The sequence below is a fragment of the Leucoraja erinacea genome, chromosome 33 (assembly GCF_028641065.1).
Source record: "Leucoraja erinacea ecotype New England chromosome 33, Leri_hhj_1, whole genome shotgun sequence".
NCBI classification, from domain to species: Eukaryota; Metazoa; Chordata; class Chondrichthyes; order Rajiformes; family Rajidae; genus Leucoraja; species Leucoraja erinaceus.
In genome coordinates, this window is record NC_073409.1 from 4426880 (window position 1) to 4447208 (window position 20329).

Below are 20329 nucleotides of genomic sequence, written 5' to 3' on the forward strand. Positions count from 1 at the left end.
CTCTTGAAGCACCTTAACTATATGCTCTCCAGTCTTTGATATTTTCACCCTAGGGAAAAAAAAGGATCTGACTGTCAAATAAACCACTTTGCAATTGATGGGGGCATCATGGCCAGCATGGGAAAGTTGGGCCGAAGGGCCTGTTGCAGTGCTGTATGACTCCACGACCAAATGAGAAATTATGTTTATTAACTCCTGAAAATGTGTTTGAGAATCACTTTATTGTTCGTCAGTATGGACCTTGTCGGGGGGTTAATGCGAGTGGTGTGCTGCTGGACAATGTATGGATCTTCTGCTGGTCAATGTACACCTCGGACACCCCCCCTCCCTCCATCCCTCACTGATGATCTGTTCTCTTCTACCACTGCGTACCCATGTACAAATGTCCTCTCCAGGGTTGTCTCCCAATTGGTTAGTGTGACCCACTTTGCACAGGGCCTCTCTAAGTACCACATGGCCACCAAACCTGGCAAAAGATTCAATGAACACTATTTCAGATGGGAAATCTGAGGTGCTTGCAGCCTCTCCTTTCAACTGCATGAAGAACTCATTGGTGAAAGCATTCGAGAAGCCAACACCTATAAAGTGGAGTGTGGTACTTGAGTCCATCCATGGGCTTCCAGAGTTTGATGCCAATTAAGAGGGTTAAACTCTCAGCTTTCAAGTGGAAGCTCTGAACCAAAGCCTTGGTCTGGAAAGCTGATGATACCCAGTTTTATTTAGCATCTCAGCAAGGATACTGAACAATAAAATCAATAAGGATTTGATTAGAGCAGATCTAGACTGGTATGTAGTGAGTCACAACAGCCTGAAATCTTTGAATGAACTTTGAAGAACATGATGAAAGCTCATTCTAACCAGGGCACTTTTCTTCAAAAGACCTTGATTAAAAATTTAAAAACTGCAACTGCAAACTCGAAATGTTTCCAGGGTTTTTGACTGGAAATATTATCTCTGCTCATCTTCCCACAGAAGCTGCCGACTCGTTGCAATGTTTCCAACATATTTTGTTGTTTTTATTAACTAAATACAATATCATTTAAGTCCTGTCTTTTACAACAGGTGAAGGGGAGCTTCAACGGGCACGTTGATAAGAAAACCTGCCTCTCGAGATCCATGGAATTTAATTAATTCTCAAAACGATCGTTTGCTATTCAGCGTAAGAACTAGGAAGTACGTCATTTGACTCGGCCACTCAATAACAGGTCGTAACAAAAACCACCACAATGAGTATTAGAGCAACAATCACTATATAGAGACATAGAGACAAAGAGTCATAGAAACTGGCCTTTTGGCCCAACTCACCCATGCTAACCAACATGCCCCATCTACCCAGTTCCAACCTGCCTGTATCTGACCCATCCTTCTCAACCTATCCTATCCATGTACTTGTCCAAATGTCTTTTCACTTCACAAGTTATTGGAGTAGAATTAGGCCATATGGCCCATCAGGTCTACTCCGCCATTCAATCATGGCTGATCTTTGCCTCCGAATCCCATTTTCCTGCCTACTCCCCATAACCCTCGACACCCGTTCTAATTGTTTCAATGAGGTCACCCCTCAACCTTCTAAACTCCAGCGAGTCGAGGCCCAGTGCTGTCAAACGCTCATCATATGCTAAACCCACTCATTATTTTAGAACGTTGTGATAGTACCCGCCTCAACTACCTCCTCTGGCAGTTCGTTCCATACTCCCACCACCCTTTGTGTAAAAAAACTTGGCCCTCAGCTTCCTATTAAATCTTCTCCCCCCACCCCCTCCCACCTGAAACCTATGTCCTGGAGCAGTGGAGCTATTGATCTTGCCACACTTAGATTTTGGATGCTGCCCAAGCATGGAATCTGTGCAAATTTCTCTGGCAATACGGAGGCATCAAATTGTATTTATACTGCAGCTGCTAATTGACAGAGAGAGCAAAGAACAGGCACTGAACTAACGTGGGCGGCTTGAAGACGGAACAGAAGATTTAATTAAAGGAACATGCGGTATAAAGCATTTAAAGGCTCCACATGGTAGTTCCAGAACAGAGGTAATTAGTGTGGACGACAATGCCATTAAGTTTCATCGTAGGAAGGAATGGGAGAGGTATTACCCCAGAGTTGCTTGCAAAGCAAATTGAATGAAGATTTCTGTAAATAAAATAATTCAATCAATACATCAGCGACATGGTGGCACAGCTGGTCGAGCCGCAGCCTCACAGCGCCAGAGACCCGAGTTCGATCTTGACCTCGGGTGCTGTCTGTGCGGAGTTTGCACATTCTCCTTATGGTTGTGTGGGTTTCCCATGGTTTCTTCCCATATCCCACAGACATCCGGTTAATTGGCCTCTGTAAATTGCTCCTAGTGTGTAGGGAGTGGATACGAAAGTGGAATCACATAGACTCTGTGTGTTTAAGAAGGAACTGCAGATGCTGGAAAATCGAAAGTAGACAAAAGTGCTGGAGAAACTCAGCGGGCGCAGCAGCATCTATGGAGCGAAGGAAATAGGCAACGTTTCGGGACGAAACGTTGCCTATTTCCTTCGCTCCATAGATGCTGCTGCACCCGCTGAGTTTCTCCAGCACTTTTGTCTACCTTAGACTTTGTGTGAATCCGTTGGGGATTCAGTGGGCCAAACACTCCGTTTCCAATGCTTTAACTTAGTTTAGAGATACAGCGTGGAAACAGGCCCTTCACGCAGACAAACGCCGCGCGGCCACAGGGAGAATGTACAAACTCCATACAAACAGCACCCGCGGTCAGGATCAAACTCAGCTCTCTGGCGCTGTGAGGCAGGAACTCTAAAGCAGCACCACTGTGCTGTCCGTCGATATTATCTCCAAACTAAACTAACGTTGATCCTCATGGCTCCTCGTTCTTCATTGTGGTTAAGGTGGGAAACCTCCAATGAGGTTAAGTTCGGAAACAGATAAATGTGGTTAAACAATTCTGAGAAATAAGGACAATGCAAAAGGCAGAGATTTCCCAAAAGAAGCAAAGGCATGTATTTTCTCTCTCCAACGTCGCTTATAAATCCATCAAATTCAAAAGTTCAACTCTATAGCAATCCTGCCTTCACCCTTTCAGAAGTTTTCCCTTTGTCCTATCCATCTCTTTGTCCTATCCACCCTCTCTGCAAATTAAAACTAATATGTTTCTTTACATCTCTCATGAAGGATCTTCAACCCGAAACATTGGCTCGGTTTCCCTACACCCATGGACGTTGCCCATTCTGCGGAGATGTTTGCAGCATTTTCTGTTTCTGTTTTACGTTTTCCACACACGTGGGGTTTTTTTTACATTTGTTTTCTTCACAAGAGAAACATCTTTGAAGACAAAGTTCAAAGGCTGGTTTCCTGATATATCGTCATCTCTTGCGTTGTCTTTCTTTAACGTAGAATCCAAAAAAAAAACAACTTCCCCGTGAGAATCTTGAACGTTTGTTAAAAGAATTCAAACTAATGAAGAGTATGAGTCAGAAAATTTAATTTAAAAAAAATCAATGCTCAATATTTTTGGCTCAATTTCTGCAAACATTTTTTAAACTCAAGCCTAGCAAATAAATTCATTGGGATTTTTTTGTTTTTAATGTATACAGTGGAGGTGAAATGTATACAGCATATGTTATGCAATTTATGATAGAATAGACCATAGAAAAGTAATGCACATGACCTTTGGCCCACAATGTCCATGCCAAACAATGATGCCAAGTGAAACTAATCTCCTCTGCCAACACGTGATCCATATTCCTACATTCCTTTCATATCCATCAGCCTATGTAAAAGCCTGTTAAATGCTTACCTTATCTGCCCCCACCACCACCCCTTGCAGCCTATTTCAGGCACCCACACCTTTTGTGCAAAAACCCCCACTTGTCTTGCACAACTCCTTTAAACCATACTCCTCTCACCTTGAACTATTCCCTCTAGTTTTTGACATTTCAATGCTGGGGTAAATGTTCCGACTGTCTCCCTATCCATGCGTCTCATAGGAAAGGGATTGCACAAAAAACATCTTTTGACAAGTTTACAATTTCAGTTACACACTTAAGAGCCAGAGCCAGAACCGGAGAGATGGCTGAAAGCACAAAAAGGGATTGATAAATCAACCAGGAATTTGCTACAACTTACTCCTTTCCACTTCTTTGGTCTCTGAAGGAGTTTAGGTTAATTTATGGTCAAGTGTACCAAGGTACAATGAAAAGCTTTTTGTTGCATGCTATCCAGTCATCCAAAAGACTATATATGATTACAATCGAGCCGTCCACAGCAAGCAGATACAGGACAAAGGGAATAACGTTCAGTGCACGATAAAGTCCAATAAAGTCCGATTAAAGAAAATCCGAGGGTCTCTAATGAGGTAGATGATAGGTCAGGACCGCTCTCTAGTTGGAAGAACCTAGAACTGGGCAAAATGGTTTCTATCTTGCTACAGCAAGGTCCAGTGATAAAGTTACAGGGAAAAAAAAAACCACTTCAAATGGAGAAAGACACAAAACAAAATAAAAACAATATCCTCAGATTTGGAAGTGGATGCAGTAGAATTACAGTCCAGATAATTGAAAAATAAGGCACACGGTTCTTTTAATTGCAATGTTCTACACCAAACATTTATTTAGATTCAACAAAATAACTAGGGAGTTGAGGGGTAATGACGACTGAGGAATAAACCTTCTGTGCATCACGTTAAATAATTCTGGTGGATGCTTACCACTGACTGGCGTCCGCAGTTTGTTTGTTTTCCAAGTATTTTTAGAAACTGGTGGCAGAAGATAACATTGACGCAAGCAAACCAGATTCGGTGGCCTGAATCTTAGTACAATAAGCTACGCCACTGGGAAGTTGTTTTGCAGTTCTGAAGTTCTGTTTCCAAACAGATACCCTGATGACATAGTTCGCTTTGTGAAAGCACCAAATTGTCCTTTCACGAGATAATATCACACATTCTCCGAGAAGTTTTCTAACCAACAGCATTCCTCCTTCCAGATCATCCCTACAGCACGATCATAACATTTGTTTCTGACGCAAAAGACATTGTTTAGCGCTGACGAGTTCTTGTGGAGGTGTAAATTGATATGATCAAAACCCGGATTGGCAACAATATTATTACAAGAATAATAAAATCTGTTTTCAATGCATTCTAGAACATTGTCAGTTCTTTTTTCATTGGGTTCTCCCAAGGAGAAAAGATGCAGACAGAATAACACATACTTTCACGTTTTTATGTCACAGACTCGGAGAGACATTGCACGGAAACATCGGCTCCAGACTGACCATCAATTACCAATCAATCCGGCATTAACCATGTTTCATATATTCTCCGCACACTATCTTCAAACCCTTATCAACTGCCCCCCATACATCCCATCCCCCATATACAAATATACTAGATTCTACAACTCACTCACAAACTAGAGGCCATTTACAGTTGCCAATTAACACAACCACCTCATGCTTTTAAGATGTTGGAGGAAATCGGAGCACCTGGAGGAGACCAATACGGTCATAAGGAACCGTGCAATCTCTGCACAGACAGCACCCAAAGTCAGGATTAAATCCCTGGTCTCTGGTGCTGAGAGACAGCAGCTCCACCAACTGCAGCACTATGCTACACGAGCGACAAAAACAAAGCTTCTTTGCACAATTTATTTATGTTTACACACACACCATTAAAATATCACTCAGATACAGGACTGCCATGCCCCTGATTCCCACACAAGCTCATCCAGTTTCATGGCCAAGTTTCCATTTAAAATAAGCACAGATTATCTAAAGTCTTTCCTTTCTGTTGTCTATTCACTGATACAAAGATAATATACCCGATATCTAGCGTTCCCCAAATCCACGTCTACAGGTTGAAACATTGCACAATGGTCTCCAACATTTAGGGTATGGAAACTTGGAACGTTTAGACATTGCATCTGTGGTCAGGAATTGGAGCGCTTATAATTTAGAATTGAGCAATCGAACACCTTGAATGTTTTCAGCAGAATGAGGGCCTGATTCATGAAAGCTAGATGGACGTTGAAAAGATGGTTCCAGTAATGGGAGAGTCCAGAACCAGAGAGCACAGCCTCAGAATAAAAGGACGTACCTTCAAATTGGAGATGAGGACATTCTATGGCCAGAGGGTGGTGAATCTGTGGAATTCATTAATACAGACGGCAGCAGGGGCTATTTTTAAGACATGGGGTATTTTTAAGGCTGAGATTGATAGATGCTTGATTAGGAAGTTTATGGGGGGGATGACGGCAGAATGGGGTTGATAGGGAAAAATAGATCAGCCATGATTGAATTGGCAAGAGTAGACTCGATGGGCTGAATGGCCTAATTCTGCTCCTATGTCTTATGGTGTTATGTCAATAGAGTCCTGATGTGAGCACAAGAGTATCAAATATTCTGGGCGCCAGATCCTTGGTAGTTTATCAGCTATACATGGGAGCATAGAACATAATGATCAGAATGACTCCTGGACTCCAGGGGGCAGTTACCCAAGCAAGAATGTATTCTCTAGAATTTGTGCTGGAAAAGAAGATGTGGTCTTATTGAGGTGTCCAAGATGGTAAAGGGAGATGATTCCCATTTCTATCGATTTCAATGAGTTTAAATATCCAAGCTTCCTTCCTCTCCCCACCTTTGTGGAATTCTCTTTTCTAATTAACAACTGATACCAAGCCCATTGCTCATTTGGAACCCGAGAATGGTATTATTCACCAAAGATATACATTTCTAAACACTTTTGAAGACGGATATGTGGAGTCACATCACAGATCAGCAGTGATCTTCGACAGAGTATAATAGATGTGGTGGACTTAAATAGCTTGTAAATCTATACTTTTCACATTTCGTAAAGGCATTTCCTCATCACAGACTCCGACCACATTCAGTCAAGAAGAACTTCTGTAACATTTGCCCAAGGGTCTCAGTACTCTCTAGTTCCAATATTACAACACTCCTGTTATTTCAAAGTCGTGGCATATACTTCTGTTTATTGGTTGCCATAACTTCCCTAGTGTTTAAGGAAAGTGCATAAGGGCCAGTGAGTGAACAACACCATCAGTAACCTAGATTAACAGACTGAACCTCCCCGCTTGCTAGACGTTGAACACAAAATAGCCTCAACTTTCACGAATAACACCCACATCAGTCCCAAGGTTAACTACACCTAATTGTTTTCTATATAAAACCTGCCGTTAGAGCCACAGCCAGCTGTAGCAACATCTCAATAAGTATCTGAATTTTAATTCTGTAATATTTGCCATTGCTGAATATTTTGTTAAGATCTATATCCGATAAAATTACTTTTACCACCAAATAAATGGACACATGCTGCAAACAAATGATCAATGCCTTGCACAAAACTCAAATTAAATTATAGCTAAAAGGCACTTACCTCAACAATATCCGAATTGGTTCTGCTTTCATGAGGTTCATTGTACTCAGTGTACTTCAGGAGAACCTTGTCCATGTCAGTGCTAGCATACTGAAACAATTTGTTTGAACTGTTGAATATTATCAAAGCTATCTCACAGTCACACAATACACTCAGTTCATAGGCTTTCTTCATTAATCCAAATTTTCTCTTTGTGAATGTGACCTGCAATAGGAGAAAAACAAACAGAAAACAACATTATGTTTGATTTATAGTGTTAAGGGCCTGTCCCACTAGCACGATTGTTTTGGCAACTTGCCGGCACCCGTCATAGTCGCAGCAGGTGCCCGAAAATGTTCAACGCTCTATGGGCGACTACTCACGGCCATACAGGCGTCACGTGTCGACTCACCTGTTTGGTCATGAGTAGTCGCCCAAAGAGTCGTACCTTTTTCTGGTCGCCACTGGATTTTCAACATGTTGAAAATTTTCGGCCACCTGCTGCGACTATGACGGGTGCCGGCAAGTCACCGAAAAAAAAAATCGCTTAGGTGGGACAGGCCCTTAAGAATTTAAGTACTGCCTTACATAAACTATTCCTTGCCATCTGTAACAATAAATGTTGCTATAGATGAAAGCAATTGTTTCAAAATTCAATCCGAATTTCGTTTTGGATAACATCAATAGAAAAATACATCAGCCATAAGTACATAAATGATCTAAAACAAATCGCAAAAGTAAAATAAATTCTGCAGTAATTGGCATCACTCCCAACTATCATTCCGCTAATTAAGGGTTTCAATGGCTTCCTTAACATATCTATGGTCATTTCTTTCTGCAGAAATATACAAGCTGAACTAGACAGCATTTTTGATTGATCAGCCTTATCAATAGTGTCTGATATGTACATTAAATTTTGTATGAAATGGTCCATCTGACTAAATATAATTAGTCGCTACATTCCTAATACCCAAGCTAAGCTTTGAGCTTTTGAGAGATTTTTTCTAGATCACGTTTATCCAGTTTCATCAAAATTTTGAAATGTTCCATTAGGTCATGTGGATAAAAAAAATATAAGAACATGACTCATTTAGTTACACAGCAACAAGTGCTTTAAAAAGAAGGGGCAAGTTGGCCAAGAAATGTGCAAAGCCCTTGTTTCCAAAGCGAGCACAGTTATGGGTGTTTCTGTTGATCACAAGCACTCAGGAAATGCAACCAGGTATCCTGCAGCCCTGAAACACTGACACACTTAGGCATGCACACACACACACACACACACACACTGGCTCCGGTACTCAGACGCACACTCACAAGCACGCTCACACACACGCACACTCAGACACACTCACACACTTGGACACACACACAAGCACACACTCGAGCACACACACTCACACAGACACACACTCACTCAGACACACACACACTCAGACACACACACATTCAGACACACACTCAGACACACACACACTCAGACACACACACACTCAGACACACACTCAGACACACACACACACAGACACACACACACACACACTCAGACACACACACACTCAGACACACACACACACACAGACACACACTCAGACACACACACTCAGACACACACACACTCAGACACACACACACTCAGACACACACACACTCAGACACACACACACACACACTCAGACACACACTCAGACACACACTCAGACACACACACACTAATTAACAAATTCCACAATTCACCCAACTCCTGGTGTTACGCTCATTTTGGAACTCTTGTAGACCAACAAATTGCAATAAGCAGATTAAAACAGGCAGAAAACTGAGCAAACTGCAAACGCATAGATATTTTTAATAAAATTTGGCAGATCAGCATAAATCTCACTCCGTCGTGTCAGCTTGGCCAGATGGTCAAAAATCATCTGCAGCAAAATTACACAACTGCATCCCTTATGAATTAAACCAATTAATCCAGTCAATAAATAAAACTTCAAAATATGTTAAGAATAACAAAATGTAATGGATGCAATTATAGTTATGCAGACATCACATGGTTTATCCAGACTGGTGGGCGAACTAGCCCGTAACATAGTGAGTGTAAATGACGTTTCAAGTGTCCTTCTGTGGGAGCTCACAGGAAACCATGGCAAGTCCGATAATACTAATCTTTGAATTTGAATTCCAGATCCAACTTAAGCCTAGCTTATCCTGTTATAGTCAGGACATGGTTTCAACCAGTTTTGACACTTCATCATAGCATTGTCATCGGGATCTCACTGGCATTTAGTTAACCCTTTCCAGCGGATGTAATTTGTGTTTAAAAAAAAAAAAAATCTCTTCTTGAAATAAAAGTCACAAAACAGAAAAGTCATGAATGAGTATGGAAAAGAAAAATCACAAAGTATTGGAGTAAGTCAGCAGGTCAGGCAGCATCTCAGGAGGACATGAATAGGCGACATTTCAGGTTGGTACCAAGGTCACAAGAAAGGTCCCAGCCCAAAATGTCGCCTATCCATATTCTCCAGAGATGCTGCCTGAATGAAGAAGGGTCTCGACCCAATAAGTCACCCATTGCTTCTCTCCATAGATGCTGCCTGTCCTGCTGAGTTAAACCAGCTTTTTGTGTCTATGCTGCCTAACCTGCTGTGTTTTGCTCAAGATTCAGGCATCTGCAGTGTTTTGTGTCTCAGTCAGAAATAAAGGCTCCCTTTCCCTCACCAACTATCTTTTAATCTATTTTTCCCCAAAACAGGTTGATCAATCATATTATTCTGGAAACCAATTTTTCCTCTCTCAAAGTAGTATAATTTATTATCAATAGACACAAAATGCTGGAGTAATTCAGTGGGTCAGGCAGCATCTCTGGGGAAAAGGAATAGGTGACGTTTCGGGTCAAGATCCTTCATCAGACTGAGCTCCTGACCCGCTGAGCCACTCAGCATTTGGTGTATATCTCCAGTGTAGAGCAGCATCTGCAGTTCCGTCTTACACATAATTTATTGTCATATGATGTCCATTTTATGAATTGGTCAGGATTCTGCTCATTCAGCATCCCACACATATCCAAACTTGTTCCCAACTATTTTGCTTTAATTTGTTATTTCTGGCATATGGTTATTGATTTGCCATTGGAATGTCCATCTTGTTCAGTCTCTGGATTTCCCAGTGGGAATTCCCCCGCCTTTGTTTATTTTAAGAAAGAGGGAAAAAAAATGGAGGCGAGCCAGGCACACTGTCAGTCCCTTCACGCCCACGTTCGTGATCTGAGCTAGACTTGGCCAGCAGTCAATCTCCAGAGCTGCTGACGTTTCCTTTACGTCAACAAATACCAAGTGCAGAGTTGTATCATCTGCTCCTTGCACCTTTAAAAATGGCACTGCCTGGGAACGTTTGGGGCTAGATGTTCACCACAAGTCTCCTTTCACTTTCTAGACATTCTGTAATGTTGTCCCGTAGATATCATGCTCTATAGTAAAAAAAAAAGCAAGGCCACCCTCCCAATCTCCCTCTCATTCTGTGCCACTGCCCCTTGAAATTCATGCTGCTGCGTCACCAAGATGCAAGCTCAAGTTTCCTGTCTCCGCAGATAGACACAAAGTGCTGGAGTAACTCAGCGGGTCAGGCAGCATCTCTGGTGAAAGTGGATAGGTGACGTTTCAGGTCGGGACCCTTCTTCAGATTCCACTTTCATCAAACTAGCTATTGGGTTCAGACAGACATTAATCTTTGCTGAAATAGTCTTTGAAGAAACTATGCATTAAAAACATTGTTTAGTTAGTAGTAACAAAGCCAGTGTCTATCCAAACCAAAGACACTCACTATTCCAGCTTTCTCCCTCCTACACCATCAGGAACTCAACCCGAATCATTTTCTGTCCATTCCCCCCACTGATGCTGCCTGACCTGCTGAATAGCTCCAGTCTTTTGTGTAGGAAGGAACTGCAGATGCTGGTTTACATTGAAGATACACAAAATGCTGGAGTAATTCAGCGGGATGGGCAGCATCTCTGGATAGAAGGAATGTGGGTGATGTTTCAGGTCGAGACCCTTTTTCAATCTGAAGACGGGTCTGGACTCGATACAATGCCCATTCCTTCCATCCACAGATGCTGCCGGTCCCACTGAGTTACTCCAGCTTTGTGTCAAGCTCCAGTCTTTTTGTTTTCTGCTCAATCTGCAGTTTCTTGCGCCTCCCTAATTCTGCTTGCCTAAAGTCTACAATACAGTGGAACTCGGTCTAGGCGCTCAGGATTTAAAAATACAAAACATATTCAGTCGTATAGAAACATAGAAATTAGGTGCAGGAGTAGGCCATTCGGCCCTTCGAGCCTGCACCGCCATTCAATATGATCATGGCTGATCATCCAACTCAGTATCCCGTACCTTCCTTCTCTCCATACCCCCTGATCCCCTTAGCCACAAGGGCCACATCTAACTCCCTCTTAAACATCGCCAATGACGTGTCCTCAACTACCCTCTGTGGCAGAGAGTTCCAGAGATTCACCACTCTCTGCATGAAAAAAGTTCTTCTCATCTCGGTTTTAAACGATATCCCCTTTATCCTTAAGCTGTCACCCCTTGTTCTTGACTTCCCTAACATCGGGAAACATTTTCCTGCATCTATCTACTTGCTTTGTTTTTGACAGTTATTTACAACTAAATAGTCAGCCGTTGAAAGTCATTTTCTGATCATCACAAGAAGACGAGATCCCTTTGAACACCATTGATTTTGCAGCTGGTATCCTGACTGCTTCTATCAACTCTAAATAGATACATCTGTATTTCAATGTTACTTTCATCAATTATGTTAAAGGACACCTCTGACTCTAGCTTCGGAATCCTGAGCATCTAAACCGAGTTCCACTGTCAGAAATCAAATTTAATTTAGAAGAAAGTAACTGCAGATGTTGGTTTATATCTGCTGCTGTAACTCAGCGGGCCAGGCAGCATCCCTGGAGAAAAAGGATGGTTGACGTTTCGGGTCGGAACCCTTCTTCAGACTTAATTCCGATTTAATTTCACCTACAGAACAATGTCCCTATGATGTGATTTAGCATCCATCTGAAACAGATGCCATTAGCATTTCTGGAGAAAAGGTAACTTGGTGCGTGTAACAAAAAAATCAATCAATCCAACACAGATTTCAAAGGAATGCAACAATGGTGCAGTGTGTAACATGTGCCAATTTATCAGGGAAGGTTAACACTTAATACATTTTGGAGCATTTGGAGCACTTTATTTTCAAAATGGATAATTAAAAAAAATTGTATTCAATGTTCAGCGGTGCAACTCATAACAGTTCACAATGCAAGGTATGACAAAATTGCTGGAGAAACTCAGCGGGTGCAGCAGCATCTATGGAGCGAAGGAAATGGGCAACGTTTCGTCCCGAAACGTTGCCCATTTCCTTCGCTCCATAGATGCTGCCGCACCCGTTGAGTTTCTCCAGCAATTTTGTCAAACCTTCGATTCTCCAGCATCTGCAGTTTCTTCTTGAACAGTTCACAATACAAAGTTGGTGAAGGAAAGGTGAAAGGTACACAAATTCAGTGTGGTTTGTACAGCTATTCCAGCAGACGAATAAAGCTAATGATGTACTGTTGCAGCCCCGTATTTAAGAATTAAGAAGCTCTGTGCTTGTATATTAAATTGTGTACTGGCACAATAAGAAGATTTACAGAGTTAATTCTGGTGCACAACTCCCCTGGACAGCTTTCTATTAAAAAAACGTGAATATATATTTACTTAATCAAATTGATGGCAAAAAAAACAACTTACTTATGGAGTGGCACACACACTGCAGTCACAAATCAGATTTGAACTATGAATTTGAAATTGAGACCACTTCAGAAACCAGAATTAAGATTGTGTATAGGAAGGAACTGCAGATGCTGGTTTACACCGAGGGTAGACACAAAATGCTGGAGTAACTCTGCGGGATAGTCAGCATCTCTGGAGAGAAGGAATGGGTGACGTTTTTGGTCGAGACTCTCCAGAAATGCTGCCTGTCCTGCTGAGTTACTCCAGCATTTTGTGTCTATTTGAGATTGTGTACATAGGAGCAAAACGCAGCAAGCCTGACTCTAAATCCAAGTACCGGTAGGAATAAGGCATAACGCAATATCAATTTGTTATCATTAGCGACGCACGCCATATTGAATTTCAGCTATTAAAAGATCAGTGGAAATATTTCCTCTGGTTGCTAGGTGTGGTGGCATGGTAAACATGAATATGAACCCACTGATGATATAAGAGCCACATTTACCAGCCCAGTATCACCTTTTCATTTTTTAAAGTTCATTCATGGCATTAGATCCACGTCGACAAGGCCAACGTTTGCTGTTCATCCCTAAATGCTCTTGGGATGTGTTGGTGAGCCACCTTCAGAAACCCCCCTGCAACTCTCCGTGAGTGTAGCCATTAGTTTTAGAGTTCCAGGAGGATGAAATGACATCAGAGACACAAGGAACAGCAGATGCTGGAATCTTGAGCAAAACAAAAAAGTGCTGGAGGAACTCAGTAGGTCAGGCAGCATCTGCGGAGGAATCGGGCAAATGACATTTTGGGTTGGGATCCTTCTTCTGACTGTGGAAGGATCCCGACTCAAATCATTATCTGTCCAGTCCCTCCACAGATGCTGCCTGACCCGCTGAGTTCCTCCAGCACTTTGTATATTGTGCGACTGAAGTGACAACAATGTGTGTTCAAGTTTGGATGTTGGGTGACTTGGAAGACGAGGTTAGAAGGATACGGACACCCATACCACACAGTTCCACAACCCGTGTTCTTACCTGTCTGTTGCGCTCATCCATGATCCTTGTAATCTGAATCTTTTTCCGCCCCATCTTCACCGTTCCTTTTCCAATATATCAGCGTGAAATCTTGGCTTTGTCAGTACTTAATGTTCTAGTGCATGGTAGAACCTTCTCTCCTTAACTATCTTCCTTCAGACGTGCTCAGCTTATTTCCTCTTTTAAAGCCTAATGTAAGTAACAAAAATAACAATGATGATGCATGCATTCACCTGAAAAGATATTTACAATGCTGACTTACTAACAAATATTTACAGTGCCAACTTACTTCAAGAAACTTTACAGCCCTTTTTATTAATTTTATGGACAACAGAACATATTAAATCTGAAATGAATGCTCAGTGGCAGAGAAAATAAACCAGCTATAAACACAGGTCAAGAGTGTTTAATTGCCACATTCACTGGCAATGCAACAATTATATTCTCACTTGCTGCAGCTTTACAGGGACATTCACACACATTAAAGATACAATAACCAATAATGTAATAAGTTAATAATCAGTAATACAAGGTACCCAGACCATAATAGCGCAAAGTAAAAACTAAGTCCACAGTAGATGCTTCTTCTTCTTGTGTGTGTGGTATGCACAGCCTAAAGTTGTAGGACAACTTGTTCTATTTGATCTTATTTGATTGTGCACGCCGGGTTGATTGCATTCGTCCAAACAGGGCGGACCACGTGAAGGTTGCAATCTCCCACCCCCACAGTAGATGCTAGATGCTGGGATAGATTTATGGTCAGTGTTGACCTATGTTCAAGAGCCTGATGGTTGCTGGTTCTTGAAGCTGGAGGAACGGTTCTCGGGCTCCAGTACCTTCTTCCCGATGGTGGCAGCAAGATGAGAGCATGGCCTGCGTGATGTGGGTTGGTGATAATATAAGCTGCCGTCCTGTAGCTCCCTTGGATAGTGAGGAAGTCAGTACGTGTGATGGACTGGGCAATGTTGACCAAGTTTTGCAGCCTTCTTTGTTCTGGGCTTTCAAGTAACCAAACTAGGCCGTGATGCAACGTATGCTCCCTGCCAGCTACCATTAGAAGTTCAATAGTGTGTTTGGCAACATACCAGATCTCCTCAAGAAGAGAAAAGCAGTATTGACGAGCTTTCCTTATGATTGCTTTGATGTGCTGGTATTGAGGTAACGCAGATGCGGGAGGATTGGTTTGATGGAACACCATCAATAAAATAACTGAAGGTGTTAGATTGCAGCAGAGAAGATTTAAAGATAATTTATATAATTAAAACATTGTTACAAAGGATTTGGAAACAAATCTGTTTGGATGTTGGAAAGTGCCAAATGAGGGGATTGAAGCCTTGGATGATTTAGGATATAAAGCTTAAGAAGTTTGCTTTTTTTTTAAACAATAGGTATGAAATTCATGTTCATAAGTTATAGGAGCACAATTAGACCATCAAGTCTACTTCGCCATTCAATCATGACTGATCTATCTTTCCATCTCAACCCCATTTTCCAGACTGCCTTCTCCCCATAACCCCGACACCCTTACTAATCAAGAATCTATCTATCTCCACCATATCAATGTCGACTGACTTGGCCTCCACAACCTTCTGTAGCAATAGATTCTATAGATTCACCACCCTCAGACTAAAGACGTTCGCCCTCATCTCCAAACAGAGGAAATAACTAAAGCAAAAACAGTATCAACATTTAAGAAATGTTAATGTTTGAAATTTGATTGAAAATATATTGGCATGAAATATTGCTGCCTTTTACCAAAAGTGCATTTTATCAAGAGTTCTTTCTCCATGATCTTTTTCCGTGAACCTTGACAACACTTCATAAGTAAGGAGGTAAAGACTGTGGAATACTGACATCATTGGTGCTGTGAAGGAGTGCAATCTTCTATCGTCTTAGTTAGTATACTTCCAAACATTAGTTCCATAAGCATATTTTATGTGATTTTAAGGCAAAGAACTGAACTGAAGTTGGAAACAGAAGGAACAGAAGCGCAGTGGTAGAGTCGCTGCCTCAGAGCGCCAGAGACCTTGGTTCAATCCTGACTACGGCTGCTGTCTATACGGAGTTTGCACGTCCTCCCTGCGACCTGCGTGGGCTTTGTTCAGGAGCTTCAGTTTCCTCCCACACTCCAAAGACGTACAGGTTAATCAGCCTCGTTAAAATTGTAAAAATACGATGAACTCCTTTTCTTTTTTATTTTATTTTCTTTTCTCTATTTTCTCTCTCAACTTTCTTCATTTTCTCGTTTTTTCTTTCTTCACACGCTATATATTTCACATCTTTCTATCCTTTACTATCTAACTTATTTTTCTTATTCTCATCTTTTTTCAATGTAAAAAAAAAAAAAAGTTGTACATAAAATGTATTATGAAAATATATATTAGGCACTTTGGTGCCATATGACTGTACTTACTTCTAATAAAATAAAATATTTAAAAAATTTTTAAAATAAAAATTGTAAAAATTGTCCCTAGTGTGTGTAGGAGCGTGTTAGTGTGCAGGGATCGCTGGTCAGTTGCGACTCGATGGGCCGAAGGGCCTGTTTCCTCGCTGTATCTATAAACTAAACCGCAGTTTTCTGATATTCCAGTTCTTTTTTCATGTGTGGCCATTTCAATCTCTTCTTTGCACCCTGTAAAATGTTGGGAGCATTAATTTACATCTGTGTCCTGCCTTCCTGGCATGGTGGAGCAGGATTATTTAATACACCTGCTCAGTATGATTCATGACACCAAAGCTGCTGAGCGTCAGGGCTTTTCCTACATCCGACTTCTGTCAGCAAACAGCAATGCAAAAGGAGAAGTCCGAGTCAGAAAGTGAAACGTAAAAATAAAAAGCTGCAGATGTCAGAAAGAATTAGATGTTGATTGTATAATAAATATAGGGCAGGACACCAACAATGGACACAAAGGGCTGGAGTATCTCAACGGGTCAGGCAGCATCCTTTGAGAACATGGATAGGTGATGTTTCAGGTCGGGACCCTTCTTTAGACTGACCCAAAACTTTACCTATCTACTTTCCGCATTAGAAATGTTACATGACCCGCCGAGTTACTCCAGCATTTTGCGCCTATCTTTGGTATAAACCAGTATCTGCAGTTCCCTGATGAAGGGTCTCGACCCGAAACGTCACCCATTCCTTCTCTCCAAAGATACTGCCTGTCCCGCTGAGTTACTCCAGCTTTTTGTTTCTATCTGCAGTTCCTTGTTATTAGATTGCTCAGGGCACTTTGGCTACTCTGCTGGGCTTAGAACATTGAGCGCAGGAACGGGCCATTTGGCCCACAATGTCTGTTCTGAACACGATGCCAAGACCAACTCTTTATCTGCCTGTATATAACCCATATCTCACCATTCCCTGCATATTCAAATGCCTATCTAAAAGTCTCAGAAACGCCACCTTATCAAGTGCCTCTACCACCACCCTGCCACCGTACACTCAGCCACCCATCGCCCGCTCTTTAAAAAAAAAAAACTTACTCTGCACATCTCCTTTAAACTGTACCCCTCCCCCCATTCTTAAATCTATCCTCTGTCGTATTTGATATTTCCATCCTGGGAGAAAGGTTCTGACTGTCCACCCTATCTGTGCCTCTCATAGTTTCATATACTTCCGTCATGTTTTCCCCTCAAAACAGTCCCACAGAATCTGTTACACCTGCCTGCAGAGCAAAAGAGCATAAACTTAAAGCCTCTTAGGAAAAAAAAACGGCAACTTGAGATTTATCTCTAATCTTTAAAGTGCGAGGAAAAGCCCTGAACTTTTGACACAGCAGAAAGTGTTCCACTCTCACACCCCCGCTGCCTCCATTCACAGTTCAGTTTAGCCTTCACTTCAATAAACTGAACCAGATTATTTGGCTTCTAAAAATAAGTTCATGTTTTTTTTTTAAAAATCAGTGGGTTTCTGAATGGCATTTGTGGAGTTGATTATTTATACGCTGCAGACACAAAAAGCTGGAGTAGCTAAGCGGGACAGGCAGCATCTCTGCAGAGAAGGAATGGGTGATGTTTCGGGTGGAGATGTGAAGAAGGGTCTCGATCCGAAACGTCACCCATTACTTCTCACCAGAGATGCCGCCTGTCCTAACCAGATAACCATATAACAATTACAGCACGGAAACAGGCCATCTCGGCCCTACAAGTCCATGCCGAACAAATTTTTTTTTTTTTCCCCTTTAGTCCCACCTGCCTGCACTCATACCATAACCCTCCATTCCCTTCTCATCCATATGCCTATCCAATTTATTTTTAAATGATACCAATGAACCTGCCTCCACCACTTCCACTGGGAGCTCATTCCACACCGCCACCACTCTCTGCGTAACGAAGTTCCCCCCTCATATTACCCCTAAACTTCTGTCCCTTAATTCTGAAGTCATGACCTGAAGTCCTGCTGAGTTACGTCAGCCTTTTGTGTCTATCTTTGGTTTAAACAAGCATGTGCAGTTCCTCCCTTCACATTTATACACTGTAATTGAGTACTAACACACAGTGCAAACTCGGGAAGTACTGGAGTGGCCAAACCTTGTAATCCTACCCGATTTCCATCTCTATTCCTGAGTATTTGGTGTAACTCTACCACAGCTGAAACCTCCCCCTGATGTTTGGATATTCTCAATATGCACTAACTACATCTGTGTATAAAAAAGTACATCTCCAAAAGGATAACTAGTGGGACTTCCAATTAAAAAGCAACACTGAAGAGAAGACAAAAAAAACAGGAGGGCAAATGAAAGAAAGGTATGAAAAGAACAAATCAATGAACTGCAGATGCTGGAAAAAAGGTAGATTAAAATGCTGGAGAAACTCAGGGGGTGAGGCAGCATCTATGGAGTGAAGGAATAGGTGACGTTTCGGGTTGAGACCCTTCAGAATGGTCTCGACCCGAAACGTGGTCTATTCCTTCAATCAAAGAACAAATATCATCAGTGTTGGCTTTAATTTATTCTTTTCATTTATTTGTTCTTTGCATCTTTTCATACCTGAAGCTTCCCTCTCCCCTGACCCTCGGTACGAAGAATGGTCTCGGCCCATTCCTTTTCTCCTGAAGTGTTGCCTGACCCACTGAGTTACTCCAGCATTTTGTGTCTGCCTATGGATAGGCGATGATTCAGGTCGGGACCCTACCAAACAAGTCGCTTCGGGTCCCAACCCTAAACGTCACCTACCCAGGTTCTCCAGAGATGTTGCCTGACCCACTGAGTTACTCCAGCCGCTTCTGTCTTTCCTGTGTAAACCAGCATCTGCAGTTCCTTGTTTCTACAGCACTGACGAGAAACCCAATGGGCATTTTTATTTTTCACTGTTCATCAGCTTCTTCAGCCAAAGCAAGTTCAACTGACATTTATTAATAAGCAGCAACAAAAAATAACTACGTCACAGGGACTTCTTCACTGCTGTCGATCTCAACGGCACGCTTGCAACACCACATTTCTGTGATGTTAATAAACTATAGTACAATGGGATTGTGAACAACTGTCATTTTAACAGACAAGATACATTTTATCCACGAGTCCAGGTCAAGATGCAAAGCAAACCTTTGACCCGACTTCCTTTTGCCACAGAGAATGCAGAAACAGGGCAGTGTTGACCAAGTTGGCCTACTGGGCTAATGCCATCTGCCTGCATTTGGCCCCTAGCCCTTTAACCCCTTCCTATTCATGTATCTGTTCGAAAGCCTTTCAAAAATGGTCATTATATTGCTTCCTCTGGCAGCTCATTCCAGATACAGTCTACTCTCAGAGTGAAAAGGTTCCTCTTAACCCTCCCCCCTCTCACCTTCAGCCTAAGCCCTCTAGTTTTGGAATCCTCCACCCTGGGTAAAAGACCGAGCATTCACTTTATCTAAACTCTCTGCAAGGTGGCAATGTGAACCAGAACCTAATTTAGAAGGATGGCAGTTTTGGGCAGTTACTCAATCACCATGCAAAATAAAAATGCTCAAATGTTAGATGAGATGAAGAAGAAATATAGATGACATTTCGGGTCAAGACCCTTCTTCAGGGTCTGAAGAAGGGTCTCGACCTGAAACGTCACCTATTCCTTCGCTCCATAGATGCTGCCTCACCCGCTGAGTTCCCCAGCATTTCTGTCTACCTTTGATTTTGGAATAGACTCGATGGGCCGAATGGCCTAATTCTACCCCAATAACTTCAACCAAAGGATTTACAGCAAAGCACAAAGTACTAGTGGA

General features: G+C 42.0%; 1 protein-coding gene across 1 annotated transcript in view; it reads right to left on the minus strand.

Annotated features, from left to right (window-relative positions):
- The window catches only part of mef2aa (myocyte enhancer factor 2aa), a 170683-nt gene that overhangs the window by 84472 nt on the left and 65882 nt on the right, over nucleotides 1–20329 (minus strand). Inside the window, 2 exon segments of the mRNA XM_055661052.1 lie at nucleotides 7374–7577; nucleotides 14134–14322. Coding sequence (XP_055517027.1) covers nucleotides 7374–7577; nucleotides 14134–14187 — 258 coding nt within the window. The 5' untranslated portion in view covers nucleotides 14188–14322.